General features: G+C 45.1%; 1 protein-coding gene across 4 annotated transcripts in view; it reads right to left on the minus strand.

Annotated features, from left to right (window-relative positions):
* The window catches only part of Kmt2a (lysine methyltransferase 2A), a 72,775-nt gene extending 54,148 nt beyond the window's left edge, over nt 1-18,627 (minus strand). For all 4 annotated transcript variants that reach the window (XM_090319400.1, XM_090319398.1, XM_090319399.1 and 1 more), the window contains exon 1: nt 18,154-18,627. In XM_090319400.1, the coding sequence (XP_090175526.1) occupies nt 18,154-18,627 (474 nt within the window). The remainder of the gene's footprint in view (nt 1-18,153) is intronic.
* Between the last annotated feature and the right edge of the window lie 433 nt (nt 18,628-19,060).

Genomic DNA, 19,060 nt, shown 5'->3' on the forward strand with positions numbered 1-19,060 from the left:
AGGAATTAAACCCAGGTCTTTGTACATTCTAGGCAAGCACTCTACCAATAGGCCACACTCGTGGCCCCCTTTTTGGTAGTTTGAGGACTGGAACTTTTACCGTGGAAAGTCACCTGTGACATTCCTCAAGCCAATTTCAATGCAGTGAGAGAGGCAGGAAGAGCCAAACTGTATAGAGCTAAGGTGAGATTAGAAAGTGCAAAAATGGGCCGGCTGCCACTGGCTCATACCTATAATTCTAGCTACTCACAAGCTGCAGATCTGAGGACTGTAGTCTGAAGTCAGCCCAGGCAGACTAATCAGTGAGACTTCTATCGCCAATTAATCATCAAAAAGCAGAACAGAGCACTGGCTCAAGAAGTAGAGAACTAGCCTTGAGCAAAAAATCCCAGGTCCAGGAACAGCACTCAGACCTGGAGTTCAAGCCTTAGGATTAACAACATGCACACAGAGGTAACGGGGAAAGTTCAGCGGCACCTGACTCCCAACTCTCCTCTGGCCTAGCCCTAGAGGCTACTGCAACCTTGCTGGGAGCATGGCTTAAATGGTAGAGCACCTGCTGAAAAAGTTTGAGGTCTAAAGTTCAAACTCAGTATAAAAGAAGAGAGTAAGGGAGGGAAGGGATGAGAGGAAAAGAAAAATGGGGCAAAAATGAATAGCAGAAACAAGGATTAATAAAAACTAATTCAGTTTAGGAGCAGAAGAACTGACAAAACTCCTACCCATAAGGCTTTAACTTAGTAGAGCAACAGAAAATAAACACAACAAATAAATGAACCAAATAAATGAACCTCACTAAGTCAATAAGGCTCAAGAGGTCAGCTGTGGAGTGACTGGGAAATAGCTCTCTGAGGTAAGAGTTTCTCAAGGACTGCTAAGAGCTCAGGCCAAATTATTTTTTGTTTGGTCCATGGTCTAAGATTAAAATGGAGCTTTGTTATTTGCATTTTCCACTCCCCCCCACCCAATTTCTAAATAGTTGAAAAAACTATTTCATGCATATAAAAATTACCTGAAATACAAATGTCACAGTCCATTAAAAAAAAAAGTTTAAACACACACAGCCATCCTCATTCATTCATGTATTGTCTTTGGTTGTTTTACATAACAGTACCCAGGCCGAGTTCAAATTCCCTGAGAGACAAAAAATAAATAAATAAATAAATGTGCTCAATAACCAACTTAGGAAATGGTAACTCCTCTGTATGTCACCTTTATGATAACAATTATAAATATTGCTAAATTAATAAGAGGAAGTATGTTCAAGCATGGTCATATGCAAATGACAAGAAATAAACTTTGGGGAGGGTTGGTACTGGCATCTGAACTCAGGGCTGCAAGACTGTATGGCTTCAGCCATGGCCTCAGTCCCACAGGCAAACTTTTTTTTTTAATTAAAGAATTTGTTAACATTGATTTTTACATCATATTTCAAATGTCATGTTTAACAAGTAGTCAAGAAAGGAATCTCTATATACAATCACTGGCACTTAGATTTTAGAACATAATTAAAATTAAGCTGAGGGTTTGTATGTCATAGGTACATATTAATCTATGTAATAAAACATTACGTCTATACCACAGGCAAACTTTTTAAGCCAAGGTACTACTGAACTTCAACTGGCCAGAGAATGTATACAGTTACTGTGCTGATATCACTGTCCCTCAGGAATATATAGAAAGGGACATGGCTGGTTCCCTCTGGTCATTAGTATATCAAAAAGAACAGTGGTTGTCTCAGTGCACACCAAAGAGGAAGAGACTTAAAGCTGCATGATCTCTGCCCAGTCAACAGGGTTAAACAATAATACATTGTTCTTCAATAATAATGGAAGGTAGAAGAATGAAGTCCAGTTTTCAAATATTTAATTCAACTCTACTAGCAACTATCACTCAATAAACACAGAACCTGAAAATGAGGTAGCACCCTCTTGCCCACTCCATGCTAACTAGGCCAGGAAGCAGAGATGCTCAAAACATTCAAGCTAATGAGGCAGGTGAACTTCAACAAGAGAGGAAGGCAGAAAATAGCTCAGCTGTCATTAAAAACAACACAAAACAAAAACAGCAACTTGAACATACTATTTCAGACAGTAGGTTATTCAGTCTTAGCACTCACCGTCCCAAACTACTTAGCAGAATCATTCAAGGGGGCGGGGAGTGGAGAATCAAGAAAAGAACTAGTTCCAGACTCCTCAGTTTCCTGGGATGAACTGACAGCTTGAGGAAGCAGAAGAAATTAGCCTACCTAACCAAGGTACTGCAGAAGCCAGTCGTCAAAACCATGGGAGGGTACCACAACAACTAGATTTATAGGTTGGAAAATTAAACAAATACCAACTTTATTTTCAGAGATCTTTATATCTTAAGAGGATATGGCCTCTCAAACACCAGCTTGAAGCAGTTAACGTCTCTGTGAGATATATCAACAAGTACCTACTAGAACATTTCACTTCTCTTCTGGCATATTGTTCTCACCCTGGTGCAAAAGTCAAGAGCTGGACTGCTCAATGACCAAGAGCAACTGGGGTAACACTGTCAAAGCCACAACTTCCTTCCCTCTAAAAGTAAACAGATCCCAGTGCTGGGGTCAAGTCTGAAAGCCTAGAGACTCAGGAGACTGAGAACTGAGCACTGTGGTTCAAAGCCAGCCTAAGTTGTAAAGTCAAAAAGACTTATCTCCAACGAACCACCAAGAAGCTGAAAGTGAACTTGTGGCTCATGTGGCATAACACCTTGAGCAAAAAAGCTCCAAAGTATCTAGACCCTCAGTCCAAGCCCCAGAACCAGCGCACACACACACAAGTTAATTAATTTAAAAATGGTCAACAGGGCCATCTTTCCAGAAAGTCTGATGAAGGAATAAACGTGAAGTTAGAACAATAAGAATGAACAAAGCAAAACAAAGTCAACAAGTCTACTGAAGATCTTTTTTTTTTTTGGGGGGGGGTCAGTTGTGGGACTTGAACTCTGGGCCTGGGCATTGTCCTTGAGCTCTTCAGCTTAAGGCTACTGCCCTACCCCTTCATCCACAGTGCAACTTCCAGTTTTCTAGTGGTTAAATGGAGATGAGTCTCACGGTCTTTGGTCTTTAGTGCCCAAGCTGGCTTTGAATTGTGATCCTCAGATCTCAGCTTCCTGAGTAGCTAGGATTACAGATGTGAGCCACTGCACTCGGAGGACCCTTCCTTTTTTATTAATATTCAAATACTGAAAGTGGGATTTTCCCCCCTGGTCATAGGGCTTGAACACAGAGCCTGGGAGCTGTCAGTGAGCCTTTTTTTTGTTGCTTTTTTTTTTTTTTGGCTCAAGGCTAACCCTCTATCATAATAGAGCTTAAGTCCCATTTCCCACTTCTTGGTGGTTAAATGGAGATAAAAGTATCATAAACTTTCTTCAGCACGCTGGCTTTGAATTGTGAACCCCAGACCCCAGTCCCCTGACATCATTTTCTTAATATTCTGAAAAAAAAAAACCAACACATTCTGAATATATTAAATTATTTATTGCTCCAACAGTAGACTCCAAGATAAAGAAATCATGAGAAGCCAGGAACAGTGGCTCACACCTGTAATTCCTACTACTCAGGAGGCTGAAATCTGAGGATCACAGTGCAAAGCTAGCCCGGGCACTAAAGAACGTGAGACTCTTATCTCCAATTAATCACTAGAAGATGAGAAGTGGGGCTGTAGCTCCAGGGGTAGGTGGTAACCTGGAGCTGAAGAGCTCAGGGAAGCGCCCAGGTCCAGAGTTCAAGCTCCATGACCCACAAAAAAAAAAAAATCAGGATAAAATTGTTTAATGTATTCTCCTTTCTAAATTTTTATCAGTATGGCTAATAATTAAAAGTTATGGGAGCTGGGCACTGGTGGCTCACTCCTGTTTTCCTGGCTACTTAGGAAGCTCAGATCTGATTACTGCAGCAGGAAAGTCCTTGAGACTCATCTCCAGTTAACCATCAGAAAACCAGAAGTATCACTGTGGCAGATGGCTAGCGTTAAGCTAAAGAGCTCAGAAACAGCATCCAGGCCCTGAGTTCAAGTCCCATTACCAACAATAAAAAGTGATGCTTAGAGTATGAGTTTGCTGTATTTCCATTATCAGTTTCTAACTGTACAATCAGGAGGTCAAACTGCCCTTTACTATATTATATTACTCTTAGACAATTCTTGCAACTATTTAGTTTTACCATCATTTTTACTTATTATTATTATTATTATTGGTCATGGGGCTTGAACTCTGGGCCTGGGCACTGTCCCTGAGCTCTTCAGCTCAAGGCCACTGCCCTACCCTCTGGAGCCACAGCCCCACTTCCTGTTTTTCTAGTGATTAATTGGAGATGAATCTCATGTTCTTCAGTGCCCAAGCTGGCTTTGATCTGCAATCCTCAGATCTCAGCCTCCTGAGTAGCTAGGATTATAGGTGTGAGCCACCACCCCTGGCTTTAGTTTTATCTTTAACCAGTCATTTTACAACATTTATCATGTAGAACACAAAATATTCAACATAAAACTATCCCTAAATAAACCTAAATAATGAATCATCCAAAAGTAGGGATCCATGGACAGGAGAGTAGCATAGTGGTCCAGTGGCTCCTTGTGTACACAAAGCCCTAGGTTTGATTCCTCAGTACCACATACACAGAAAAAGTTGGAAGTAGAGCTGTGGCTAAAGTGGCAGAGCACTAGCCTTGAGCAAAAAGTGTCCAAGGACAGTGCCCTGAGTTCAAGCCTGATTGGCAAAATAAATAAAAATAAAAGCAGCAATTCATACACAATTCCAAAACTAAATCCTAAAGTCCTAACACTTCAATAATCTAATTAGGTTTTTGGAACTAAGTTGGTTGAAAAACTGGCTAATATTAATATTAACTTTGCCCAGACTTTTGGTGATCTATATGAATAATCCCAACTCACAGTTTTCATTCTGACTGTACAGGAAATGCTTTCTGCAACCCAACACATCTAAAAAAGTTTCATTCTGAGTGATACAACCTCAACATAGCCTCCACAGCCAAGGGTCAGAGGCCTCTATAAACTCACTTGCAGCCAGAAACTGGCAGCTCAGGAGGCTGAGATCTGAGGATGCGGGTTCAAAGCCAGCCTGAGCAAGAAAGTTAATTAGAGATAAGCACCAAAAAAGCTGGAAGTGGGGCTATGGCTCAGTCGAGCAGATAGAGCAGGAATCTTAAGCAAAGAAAAATCAGGAACAGCATGCAGCCCTAAATACAAGCTCCAGGACCAGCACCCATGTGCACACACACACACACCAACTCTTTCACATGAAACAAACATATGTTAGACTGGAAGCAAGAATTTGTAATCCATCTACTATCTCTTGAGCTTATAACAAAAAAATGGGCGTAAAAGCTATACTTACTTATTTGTTTCTGACATTAAGATCACATCTTTGATTATGTTTGGTTTATCTTTAAGATTCCTCTCTTAGCTCCACTTAAAATTTTTTTTTATTCTCCTATAAAACCATTACAAAAAATCATTATTTCACAAAGGCATTTATTTGGAAGCTTACTACTAAAAATTAATTATTGCCATAAACTGACAACTCAAAGTAATTCCTGGGAGGCCAATAAGGCTGTAGGGTGCCTTAGGGAATATTAAAGTATAATCCCAGTCTGTCATAAGGTCGCCTTTGTCCATTCACAGAGGTTACTCTGTACCTATTGTAGAAGTTTACCTCTAGAGTATTTTGCTAACCCTTTCTCATGACTATAATGACAACTATAATTACCAACAAAATTTCTCTCTCTTTTTTTTGCAAGTCCTGGGCCTTGAACTCAGGGCCTGAGTACAGTCCTTGGGCTTTTCTTCAGGGCTAGCACTCCATCACTTGAGCCGCAAGCATCACTTCTGGCTTTTACATGTATGTGGTACCAAGGAATTGAACCTGGGTCTTTGTGTATTCTAGGCAAGCACTCTACCATTAGGCCAAACTCCTGGTCCTTAGCAACAAATTCTTCATACAACTAACCCTTACTTTAGCTAAAACTTATTTTCTATTACTTTATTATCAGTGGAGCTAGAAAACAGCTGGTTACCATTACTAATAATGGATCCATTCATGATTTTTGAAGTTATATGTTGCCTTTTAACCCTTCAACCTTTCCTCATGACTGACTTCCAATCATATAACCATCTTTTGAATCTCCTCAGAATCGTCTCCAAGGTCTCTTTATTCCTTTTAAGCTGAGGAACCTAGAAATGAAAACAATACTCAAGTAAGGGGATGATCAGTGCTAAGAATTATTTTATTTATTTTTGCCAGTCCTGGGCTTGAGCCCAGGGCCTGAGCGCTGTCCTTGGGCTTTCTCACGGCTAGAGCTCTACCACTTGAGCCACAGCACCACTTCCAGCTTTTTCTATGTATGTGGTACTGAGGAATCGAACCTGGATCCGTAAAGTACTCCTAAAAGTTTACAAACATTGAGTTTTTAGTTCAACCAAGTCACAATCACTAGTGTGAATATAAAAAATAAAGGACTTACACATGGTTCATATCTTGAGGGCATTATAAACTCATGGAGGAAAGACAGGTACATTCAAAAGTACTCACAAAAACCCAGGAGCTGCTGATTCACGCCTGTAATCCTAGCTATTAAGGAGGCTGAGATCTGAGGATCAGGGCTCAAAGTCTGCCCGAGCAGATAAATCTAAGGCACACTTATCCTCAATTAACCAACAAAAAGCCAGAAGTAGACCTGTGGTTCAAGCAGTAGAACACTAGCACTGAGTGAAAAAGCCAAGGGACAGTGTCTAGGCCTTGAAGTCAAGCCCAAGTTCCAGGTAAAAATCTGTTAAATAAATAAATGAATAACTAAAGGATATTGTTTTAACAAACCTCTCCCTTTTTAATAGAGAGGTACCGCAGCTCCATGCTGGTGACATGCACCTGTAATTCTAGCTACTCAGGAGGTTTGAAGCCAACCCAGGTTTGAGACTGTTATCCCAATTCATCTCTAAAAAAGCTGAGAGTGGACCTATGGCTCAAATGGTAGAGTGTCCTGAGCAAAAAAGCTCAGGGTCTGTACCCATGCCATGAGTTCAAATCCTAGCACTGGCACAAAAAGCTAGGACTAGTCTGAGACCAAAAGTACTGTATTAGACTCTGTGTAGTGACTTTGACCTGGCAACTATGCAGCTTAAGGGGGCATGTATTTCTTAATATCCCATTTACTGCCTTGCTCTCTTCTCCCTTTTTGTTTTCTCTCAATTGTTTTAGTTGAACCCAATGGTACCCACTGTTACCAAGATGGGTGGCTACCCTTCAGTTTGGTTCCACCTAATTTACTGATAAAACCTGACTTGATCAATAACATTCCAATGTCAAGATATCTATTTCTCTTGATTCACTATTAGGAGAGAGAGAGGTCTATGAATGTACACGTATACACGTATATCTCTCAAAGTAACAGAAACCAATTTTCTTGGTGGAGAAAAAAATTTACAGAATTCAGCTCCTTTCTATTTCTCTGCTCTAATAATAATTAAAGCATTGCATGTGCTAGATGCTTTGCGTGCATGATCTCAAATCTTACAATAATCTAATTGAGAGCATGACCAACCCTTATTTGCAAAAGAAATTAAGGCATGGAGAAGTTAAGATTTGTAAGGTCATTCAGCTAATAAATACCTATATTAAGATTTGAACCTAGGTAGTGTAAATCCCAAGTCTAATCTTAGCAGCCTAATTATTGTGTCATACTAGCAAACAGAATTCTAGATTAGATTATGAGATTCTCCCTCTCTCTCAGTGGTAAAGGTATTTCTATATGCATGAGTAAAAACTCCTAGAGATTACAAAAGGATTTCCTCTTTAACCATGCTTAAGGATGTTATCCATAAGATTTTATTGCTTATAGTTAAAGGCAATAATCTAAAGGCAGTGTTATGTCTGATTTAAAAGTTATTCAATACTCATGGGTGGACAATAGTTGAATATAGACATATATAAATATGTATCCCAAGAGTAAGATATTATTGTAGATGTATGATTAACTTCTCCCTACTTTTCAGAACATAAATAAGTACCTGATGAAAAATAATTTCTCCAAAGATACTCATCACAAGTTCCATAACACTTTCTTTTTGGTCAGTCTCAGGGATTGAACTCTGGGCCTGGGCACTGTCCCTGGGTGCTCTACCACTTAAGCCACAGGATCACTTCTAGCTATTCCTGAGTTGTTTATTGGAGATAAAAGTCTCATATAGAGTTTTCTGCCCACGCTGGTTTCAAACCCTGATCTTTAGGTCTGAGCCTCCTGAGCAGCTAGGATGACAACAGTGAGCTACCAGCACTCTTCTCTAATACTTTCTTAATTCAAGACAAAAGCCACACTTACTTTGATACTAGAAAATGGAACGAGAAGGGAGTGTTTCAGCAAAGCATGGACAAGGCTTAGAGCTCTTAAATCAGATGTTAGAAAAGTTTACATCCTTTGCTGCTACAAGACATCAACACATTTGTACTCAAACATTCCAACACAATACCAAACCAGAAATGCAAGAAAACAGAAAATATATGGAAGACACTCCAATTCCTGGCATAAAATGGAAAGATCTTACCTACTGGTCCTTTATGAAGCTGTGCAACAGCAAAAACTAAAGGTAACATATCTGGGGAAATCCCTTCATCCTCTTAGTCAGACAGAAAAACAACTACTCATTTCAAGGAAAGGGGGAATTTTCATACCTTGTACAGAAAACTGCCAACTAACTATTACATTTATGGTTTTGTTAAAACTTTTTATCTGAAACTCATTAGGCTAGAAGATTCAATTCTAAAAGTCAAACCAAGCTTGGCCTCCTAAACTTGGTACTAACCCTACAAGAGGACTTAAAACACACACAACTACAAATCACACAACAAAATTCTTTGAAATATCTTAATCTTTAACATCAAACAGAAGCTGAGCTCAGCCTCATGGCTGTCTTCCCCTGCCATGTAACCTGACAAGGTAAAAAGCTCATTGAAATATTTAACAGTGGTGGTATGGATTTCTTTGGATAGGTCAAGAAAAGCAGTTCATCCTTTTTAAAAAACATAAAGACTCATTTTATGGAAGTTATTCTCTTAGTCCAAGAGTCTGTGTCTTTCCTCGGGGCTTTCTCAGAGACCTTATTGAGGAGGAAAATGAAAAGGCCAACAAAAGGACCTCTTTTCCCTCTCCAGCATCATCTTCCTCAGCCACAGGGCCAGTAGCATCCACTGTCATAAATGCCAGCAATTAGAGAATGAGGCTATAAAACCACCCACTCAGGTATACGAGCCCAGGCCTCCAGCTTTATTTAATGCATGCCATAAAAGATCCTGTACTTCCTTCTTTCAGGCCTTCACAACCAATGAAATGACAATACTAACAGCCAAAAAATAGCCCTTTGTCTGCCTACCTCATACTGATGTGGTCAAGGAAACCATGTGAGTCTAGGTGAAGGATTTAACATTCCTTTTTCTTAATGAATGACTTCCCATTTTCTTTAGCAACTAAGAAAGGATGCACTGTATTGTGAGCACTGATATAATGCAAACTAAAAAAGCACTTTTTCCAGAAAAATTATTCTCATTCTGACACTATTCTAGAAGTTTAGCCAATTCCTGACCTTAAGAAATACTACTGTCTTGGATTGGGAGTTTGGCCTAGTGGTAGAGTGCTTGCCTAGCATGCAGGAAGACCTGGGTTCAATTCCTCAGTACCACATACATAGAAAAAAGCCGGAAGTGGTGCTGAGGCTCAAGTGGTAGAGCTCTGGCTTTGAGAAAGTCCAAGGACAGTGCTCAGGCCCTGAGCTCAAGCCCAGGACTGGCAAAAAAAGAAAAAAAAGAAAAGAAAAGAAAAAAGAAATACTAATGTCTATAGAGTGTCTTTTTTTAAAAGTTTTATCAAGGATATATTATAGTGTAACAGGTTTAGAGTAGGGAGAAATGAAGGAAATGAAGAAAGATATTTCCTGTTCCCTATTCAGGAAATGAGGGTTAAAGACTCCAAGACTCCAAGAATAAATGTTTTGTTTTGCTAGCCAAAAAAATTAATAAAGCTAATTTTCATTCAGCTTGTTTCAAAACCCAAGGCAACTTAAGAGCGATCAATAATTTCATTTAAAGCCAGGCGCCGGTAGCTCACGCCCATAATCCTAACTACTCAGGATTCTGAGATCTGAGGATGGAGGTCCATAGCCAGATCACGCACAAAAGTCTGTGAGACTCTTTTTTTTTTTTTTCCCTTGGCCAGTCCTGAGGCTTAAACTTAGGGCCTGGCACTGTCCTTGTACACTTTTTGTCCAAGGATAGCACTCTGCCACTTGAGGCACAGCACCACTTCTGTTTTTTCTGTGTATGTGGTTCCAGGGAATCGAACCCAGGGCTTTGTGCATCCTAGGCAAGCACTCTACCACTAGGCTATACTCCCAGTCCAAGTCTGTGAAACTCTTATCTCTACTTAACCACCAGAAAACTGGAAATGGTGCTGTGGCTCAAGCAGCAGAGCACTAGCCTTGACCTGAAGAGCTCAGGGACAGTGCCCAGGCCCAGAGTTCAAGTTCTTTGACTGACAATAGATAGATAGATAGATAGATAGATAGATAGATAGATAGATAGATTTATTTGATTATCTGCTTTATAACAACCTACTCCAATCCACAAATACCACAAGATTATTAGTTTTCTCAGTGACATGGTTTATTCATCAAGCTTCATAAACCAGTCTAAGATAAGATCCAAGAAAGCACTTCATAACAAGTGTACTCTTTAGCATCTTCTTTCCTCCTACTGCCTACAGGGTTAAAAATCTGATTCAAATTGTTGATGCATCATGCCAGACTCATTAGTAATTTAACATTTCTTAATCCCTGAAAATAACACAGGCAAACAAAGAAGGGTTCCATCCTAGTAATCCTCACACAAGTTCCTCCTTAAAGTATAGTGATGTCCCAAAGCTTCTCCTTTCTCCAAGTCTTTTGAATTCTGGGATAGCTCTCCACCTTGGCAAAGGAAGAATGGAGACAAGATAGTCACAAAAGGACTGATTTGAAGGCCTTCAGTTAAGGGCTTGACGGAAGCTGAAGTTCTGTGCCAACACTAGAGGAATGTGGGCAGGCACAAAGAGATCTTAATTAGGAGACCTACAATTAAAACCCAGCAAGTAAAAAAGAAAGAGGCTTTGCAGTGTGTTGAGCCTCTGGGCAAGCAAAGCTCTACCCACAGGGCAAGGGCAGAGACTGGTACAGACACCAATACAGCGCCCCCTCCCCCAGGTAAGAAGTAGATCAAAATGGGAGTATCTTCTCTTCACTTTCAATCAGAAGGTGTATTGCTCTGTAAATTCCTCCAGAACCTAGTTCCTTAAGATAATTAATAGAAAGTGAGGCCATGGCATTTGGTTTCAATGGAGAGCAAAGTCACATTTCTAATGCTCAATACAAATCAAAGTATTTCATTTCAGAACATATTAATAACTACTTCAGATAGAGTGGGACTATCACCTGTGATTTTTAATACATTGATGTGGATTTATAATACATTCATGTGGATTCAAAAGCATAGACACCTGCAGGAATAGACAACCTCGATGAAAAATAACTAAGAACCTACAAGCAATAAAAATTATAGTAAAAAATGAGGGCTTGGAGGGCCAAGTGCTGGTGGATCATGCCTGTAATCCTATCTACTCAGGGGGCTGAGATTTGAGGACAGAGGTTCAAAGCCAGCCCAGGCAAAAAAAAAGTCTATAGGAGACTCTCATCTCCATTTAACCACGGGAAAAACCAGAAGTGGTGCTATGGTTCAAAGTGTACAACACTAGCCTTGGGTGAAAAAGCTCAGGAATAGTGTCCAGGTCCTGAGTTCAAACCCCCAACTGACAATAATGCAGGGTTCTAAACACAGATAATGTCTGGAGTTCTATAGGTTCTCAGAATTATGCTTAAAATTTTATCCTTAAGCCAGACAGGCACTGCTAGCTCATGCCTGTAACCCTAGCTACTTGGAAGGCTGAGAGTGGAAAGATCAAGGTTCCAGACTGGGCAGAAACTTCACAAGATCCTACCTTAAGCCAGGTGACGGCAGCTCTCTAGCCTGCAACCCTAATACTCAGGAAGCTGAGATCAGAGGATCCAGGTTTAAAGTAAAACTGAGCAGGAAAGTCCACAAGACTCTCACTTCCAATTAACCACCAAAAAGCTCAAAGTAGAGCTGTGGCTTAAGTAATAAAATGCTAGCCTTGAGCACACAAGCTCAAGGACAGTGCCCAGTCCCTGAGTTCAAACCCCAGAATCAGCACCCAAAAAAAACAGAGGAAAGATCCTATCTTAAAAATAACTAGGAAGGGGGCTAGGAGTTTGGCATAGTGGTAGAGTGCTTGCCTAGCATGCACGAAGACCCGTGTTCGATCCCTCGATACCACATACATAGAAAAAAGCCGGAAGTGGTGCTGAGGCTCAAGTGGTAGAGCTCTAGCCTCGAGAAAGTCCAAGGACAATGCTCAGGCCCTGAGCTCAAGCCCAGGACTAGCAAAAAGAAAAAGAAAAGAAAAATAACTAGGAGGATTGGGACTATGGCTTAGTGGTAGAGTGCCTGCCTAGTATGCATAAAGTCCTAGGTTCAATTCCTCAGTATCACATAAACAGAAAAGGCCAGAAATGAGGCTGTGAGTCAAGTAGTAGAGTGCTAGGCTTGGGCAAAAGAAACTCAAGGACAGTGCCCAAACCTTGAGTTCAAGTTCCAGGACTGGCAAAATAATCATCATCACGATCACCATCACCATCATCACTATCATCATCACCAGGGCTGAAAGTGTGGCTCAAGTAGTGCAGCATAAACCTAACAAGTCCAATGTCCTGTGTTCAAAACTCAGTACTGTTAAAAAAAAAAATCAGGGGCCGGGAGTTTGGCCTAGTGGTAGAGTGCTTGCCTCGCATACACAAAGACCCAGGTTCGATTCCTCGGTATCACATACATAGAAAAAAACAGCCAGAAGTGGTGCTGAGGCTCAAGTGGTAGAGCTCTAGCCTTGAGAAAGTCCAAGGACAGTGCTCAGGCCCTGAGCCCAAGCCCAGGACTGGCAAAAAAAAAAAAAAAATTAGCTGGGCACTGGTGGCTCCCGCCTGCAATCCTAGCTACTCAGGAGCTTGAGCTCTAAGGATCATGGTTCAAAGCCAGCCAGAGCAGGGAAATTCTTAAGACTCTTACCTCTATAAACTACCACCAAAAAACCAGAAGTAGAGCTATGGCTCAAGTGGTAGGACACTAGCCTTGAGCAAAAGCAGCACAGGGAAATTGCCCAGTCCCTCAGTTCAAGCCCCGATAAAGGTACCAAAATAATAGTAGTAGTAATAATAACAGTAAGTTAATATTAACACTATTAATAATAGTTATTATTACTATAGCTATTACTATTATTATTACTGCTACTACTACTACTATTACTTATGTTTAAGCCAAACATAATGGCATGTGCCAGAATGTCCAGCAATCCAGTAAGCTGAGGGAGGAGGATGGCCTAAGGCTTCAAGATGGGCCTTAGCAACAAAGAGAAATCCAGCCTTTGGACAAGAGAGATGGCTCAAGAGATAGGCTTAAGTGAAAGGCCCCAAGTTTACTCTTGTACTTCAAAGGAAATAAAAATTTATCTTTTCATTGTTTGTTATAAAATTGATCAACTTTAGCAAAGTCCTTTCTTATACTTTTCTACACAATGAAACATTTCCTGAGTTGAAATTTCTCCTAATAATAACGGACTAATATACCATCTGATATTAATAATCACTAGCAATCTCACTGACTACTGCTCCTGAAAGACAGTCAAGAAGAGATGAGGCTGGGAGTTTGGCCTAATGGTAGAGTGCTTGCCTAGCATGCATGAAACCTGGGTTCGATTCCTTGGTACCACATACATAGCAAAGTTTGAAATTGAAATGGTGCTGTGGCTCAAGTGGTAGAGCGCGAGCCTTAAGGAAGAAGCCCAAGGACAATGCTCAGGCCCTGAGTTCAAGCCCCAGGACAAGCAGCAAAAAAAAAAAAAAAAAAAGGAATGGGACAATGAAACAAAAAATCCACAGCTGAGTGAGTGCACCTTTTTCCTTTTACAGATGGGAAATGTAAGGTACCTGAGAACTGCCTGAAGTGTCCTAACCTGCCAGTGACAGAGGTGAGGTGAGAGACCACACTAACTACCATCAGCCCATCTGGGTTTTCTGCTGCATTTTTCTTTTGCCAACTTCATGATTAGTTGTGAGGGCAATGAAGGAGCAACTCTGTCTTGATACCTATGCCTGGTGAGCCTCCAAAAATTTACCCTCCAACTACCTTCCAGCTAGGAAACTATCCTATAATTCCAACCCCAAAGCCTACTTCAGACCATGAACTCAACTGAAACTTCAAATGAAAAAATGCACACCAATATTGTAACTGAGTTTCAATGTATATCTAATTAGGGTCTGCAGTGTTATGATCAGGAAGAAAACTATGCTTTTAACATTTTGAGGGGTGGTGCTATGGAAGGGTTATGAAATTGGATTAGGAAATTCATGCAGGGACTAGTAGTTGATCAACTATTTCTGATCCTTCTAATGAAACAGTCAACAGAGATGCTGTCTGCTGCTTATTTAGGCAGTGAAGGCCAGCACTATGGACATTCCTGAGGCAATCCTTAGGAAGATAGCTTGCTGACACTATGAAGAGAAGGGGAGAGGAAAGACAAAAGTGGACCTCAGTGATTTCTTACAGTGTACAAGGAAATACACAATTCTGCTTCCTAATTGTCACACAGAAAGTCCAAATAAGAAACCAGACAGGGGCTGGGAGTTTAGCCTAGTAGTAGAGTGCTTGCCTAGCAGGCACAAAGACCCAGGTTCGATTCCTCCATACCATTTACACAGAAAAGGCCAGAAGTGGTGCTGTAGCTCAAGAACTAGTAGAGCTCTAGCCTTGAAAAGGCCCAAGGACAGTGCTCAGGCCCTGAGTTCAAGCCCAGGACTGGCAAAGAAAGAAAGAAAGAAAGAGAGAGGGAGGGAGAGAGGGAGGGAGAAAGGGAGGGAGGGAGGGAGGGAGGGAGGAAGGGAGGGAGGGAGGAAGGGAGGAAGGAAGGAAGATCCTTTCTCCATGTGAGAAAAAAAATCCCATTCTAACAATCTGGTCCTGAAGATCTGACATGTTAGTTGCTACCAGAGAGATTATTCAGTGCAAGTGAAGTGAGGTACCAACAGCTACAGAGAACAAATCTCCAGTGCTAAGAGTTCCAACAGGCATCAGTGATACTCAGTTCTGTCACCAAATCTTAGAAGTTACATTGGCAACTTCTGGTCACTTAAAACAAACCAAAATAGAATCATGTGGGGTCGTATAACATCTCTTTGTGAATCTAGCTAATAAGACTTGATATATGAGTATGAGCAAGTTTTGAAAAGCAATCCTTAGAATTCAGTAAGAGGGATCTCTAAACTTCCTATTGCAAATTTATCGCTGCTGTGTAAGACTGTCTAACCAAATGTTTGGTGTCCACATTAAAACTACCATCATTCTGGTTTCCCACTTAACAACACGTACCATCAACCCATACCATACAGCCTCCAACTACCACATCAAAGCTTACCAAGAGCTCATTCAAGGCCAGTTCAGAAGAAATAGCCACATTTAAGGCATAAGGCAGAGAGTCAACCACTCTTCTCATAACAAAGTGGTTCAAGCAAAAGTTTTCAATAAAAAAATACCCTTCTTACCAATAAAATTTTATTTGAAGTAACTATAATTCCTCAACAAGCTTTACACTATAAACTAATGTTAAGTAAAACAAAAGGCTAGCTTAGCAATCATCTTCTAATGTCAGCAGATAAGAAACTGTTCACACCTGATTAAAAGTTAAAAGGTGATTTGTCAAAGACCAACGGATAAAACTATTCTGGTGCCCAGACATTAGGTCCCTGAATCCAAGTCCTTCTAACCAGACTCTTGAAAAGCTATGATTGGAAACTATCAATGTAAAACTTTGCTTTTAAACTATGATAATATTTGGAATGTGAACACTTGGTCCTTGAAAGCAAACTACAAAAGCATGCTAAGCAAGAAGAAAATGCTTCTTTAGAATTGCCTTAAAAACAAAACAGACTAACTTCTTATTATACTTTAAACGTACATATGGGATAAAATTCTACTTATCACCAGGCAAAGTTTCAATTCTGAACATAAGCAGATGAATGAAATGGTAAGTCTATTCTTTTTTTTTTTTTTTTTTTTGCTGCCGTATCTTTTAAAAAAGCAAAATCAAAATCAACTCACATTTAAGCACCAACTCCATGCAAGTAACCTGAACGGCTCAGTCTTTTTGTCATGTGTGAGGCCTTTGGTTCTCCAACTACCTGGGATCTGTGTTGTTAGCTTAAAAAATACAGAATTGGCCTTTCAAAAAAAATAATCATCATCATCTAGATCAACCAACAAATAGTCTCAAACAACCTTGCTGACTGCAGCTGCCTTCTGAGGGCTGGGAAAAGGAGGTGGAGAGAGAGCAGAGAAAGGTAGGAAGAGGGGATGCTGCAGCCAGCTACACAGCCAGGAACACGCCCCCATCAAGTCCTCCGGGCTCTGTCAGAGGCGGCTGTGTCAGTCTCCTGATCAGGCTGCCTTAGAAACAGTTTTTAAAAGGAGGCAGGAAGATTAACAACTAAAAAAAAAAAAAGTGGGCTCCCCGAGAGGAGGGGCGGGGTCCCTGAGATGTGCGCCCGCCCCTCCTCCCAGGGTCCTGGAGGAGCTCTCGGGTGGTGTGGGCACAGCAGGCAGCAGGGGTTTGCCCAGGGTGTTCTGTGCGCACCAACGGCGGAGAGCGCAGGAAGCGCCGGTGGTTATCTCTCCCTCTCTGTTTCAATCAAGAGCACTCCAGAGCGGCCTCCCCTGCCCCGCCCTTCGCCCCGGCCCGAGCAGCTGCTCTTCCCCTCCGGCACCCCTCCCCCTCCCCCTCCCATTCAAACTGTCCCTCCCGCATCCAATGGAAAACAAATGCGCCACGCCACTGGCTGGACCCGGACTCAACTTCCCTTCCCAGGGCCACTTGTCCCTACGCTCGCCAAGGCACCCCATCCTCACCCCTTCACCAGCCGAGGCCCACGGCGCCGGCCCCTACGAACCAGACACCCCTCGTTCCCAGAGGCTGGCCGTGCTCGCTCCCCACCCTCCTTCTCCAGCCCCACGAGCCGCCATCACCACCAACCTAAAGTAAAAGCGTCCCTCCTCCAATCCTCACCCGCCTCGGCTTCCCCCCGCTGCCGGGCCCAGCGCCGGCCTAGGAAACGGTGGATCGATACGGAAACGACGAGAAGGCACGGGGCGGGGAGACTTGCGAGCGCCCGGGCGCCGCGGGAGGGGCGGAGGGGCGCAGCGGGGTCCCCGAGCCCCCACGCCCCCGGAACCGGGGACTCCGGGATGTCATCGATCCTTCCTCCCGAAGGAGGGAAAGCGGGCGGGGGAAGCCCAAGCCCCGGCCGCCGGCAGGCCGGGACCGTGGTCCTGGAAGACGGAGGAGCCGCGGCGGAGCGCACAGCCCCGTTATCTCCGAAGGGAGGGCGGCCGGAGGGGGCCAGGTGGGGCGGGAAGGTGTGGGGGGCGGGGGTCTGCCCGCCGGGGGTGGGCGCGGGGCGGGGCAGGGGTGGAGGGGAGGGAAGGGGGAGTGGCCGCGGGGCAGGGGACCCGGCGGGGTTCGGAGGCCAGGTGTGGGAGGGGGCCCCGGAGGAGGCCGCCCCCCGAAAGCCGTCCGCGGGGAGGGCGGCCCGGGGAGGGAGGCGGGGATGTGGCGGGATCAGGTCTCGAGCGGGAGGGGGAGGAGGGAGGGAGCGCGCTCGCTCGCTCGCTCGGATGAGGTAATCTGTGAAAGGAGGAGGGGTTCGGTCCCGGGATGGGAAGCCCCGGCGTGGGGGGCTGCGCCGCGGGGCTCGGGGACGGCTCCCGGGGAGGACGGGGACGGGCGCCCCGGGCCGGGAGGGCGTGCGCCGCGGGGCGGCGGCGGGGTCCCGGGGGTCCGCACCCCGGGATGGCGCGGGGAGACCCCCGAGTGGGAGCGCCCGGGACCCCGGGACGCGGCTCGCCCGGTGGGGGAGGGGAGGGGCTGCGGCGCGGGTCGAGACCCCGGGCCCGGGGCCGCCTCGCCCCGCTTACCTCTCCGCTGCCGCCGCCGCCGCCGCTCTCCCCAAACACGGCCCGGAACCGGCGCAGGTTGGTGCCGATGGCGGCCGAGACCTGCAGCGCCGCGTCGAAGCCCGGGCCCACCCGGAGCAGGGCCGGCCCTGAAGAGGCTGAGGACGATGACGAAGACGAAGACGAGGCGGACGACGAGGAGGCGCTCGAGGCGGCGGCCGCTCCCCCTGGAACCCCGGCCCCGCTGCTTCCCGCCGCCGCCGCCGCCGCTGCCGCCGCCGCCGCCGCCGCCGCCGCCGCCGCCGCCGCGGCCGCCACCGCCGGGGGGGAGGGGGGCGCCCCGGGGCCGCCGCCGCCGGCCGGGGGCCCGGGGGGGAGCAGCAGGGCCGGGACGCGTTGCCGCGGGGCGCCCCCTAGGCCCCGGCGCCCCCCGCCGCCGCCGCCCCCGGTGGTCCCGGGCCGGGCGGGGAAGCGCCACCGACAGCTGTGCGCCATGTTCGCCCCGTGAAGTGAAGCAGCGAGAGGGAGAGGCGACAACACAGGGGGGCGGGGAGGCGGAGGGGGGGGCGCGGGCCCCGGAACCTGCCTAACCCGCCCGGCGCCGCCCGGCCGCCCGCACCCCGCGGGCCGCTATGCCGAGCGCCGGGCCGCGCCCGCCCGCCCCGCAATCTGCATACGGGCCTCCGGCCTCCGCCTCCGCCGCCAGCCCGCGGCTGCTCTATGCCGAGGCCCGGGCCGGCGCCTCCTGCGCGCCCGCCCGCCCCGCAACCTGGATAACTGCACGCCCCGCCCTCCGGGAGCGGCTCGGCGCGGGCGGGGGGAGGAAGCCCAGGAGCCCGGCGCGGAGCGCGGGTTCCGGGGAGAGGGGGAGGGGAGGGGGCGCGGGCCGCGGGGCGGGCGCAGGCGGCCGAGCCGGGCCGCCCTCCCG

The sequence above is a fragment of the Megascapheus bottae genome, chromosome 27 (assembly GCF_031878675.1).
Source record: "Megascapheus bottae isolate mThoBot1 chromosome 27, mThoBot2.hap1, whole genome shotgun sequence".
In the NCBI taxonomy this organism is placed as follows: Eukaryota; Metazoa; Chordata; class Mammalia; order Rodentia; family Geomyidae; genus Megascapheus; species Megascapheus bottae.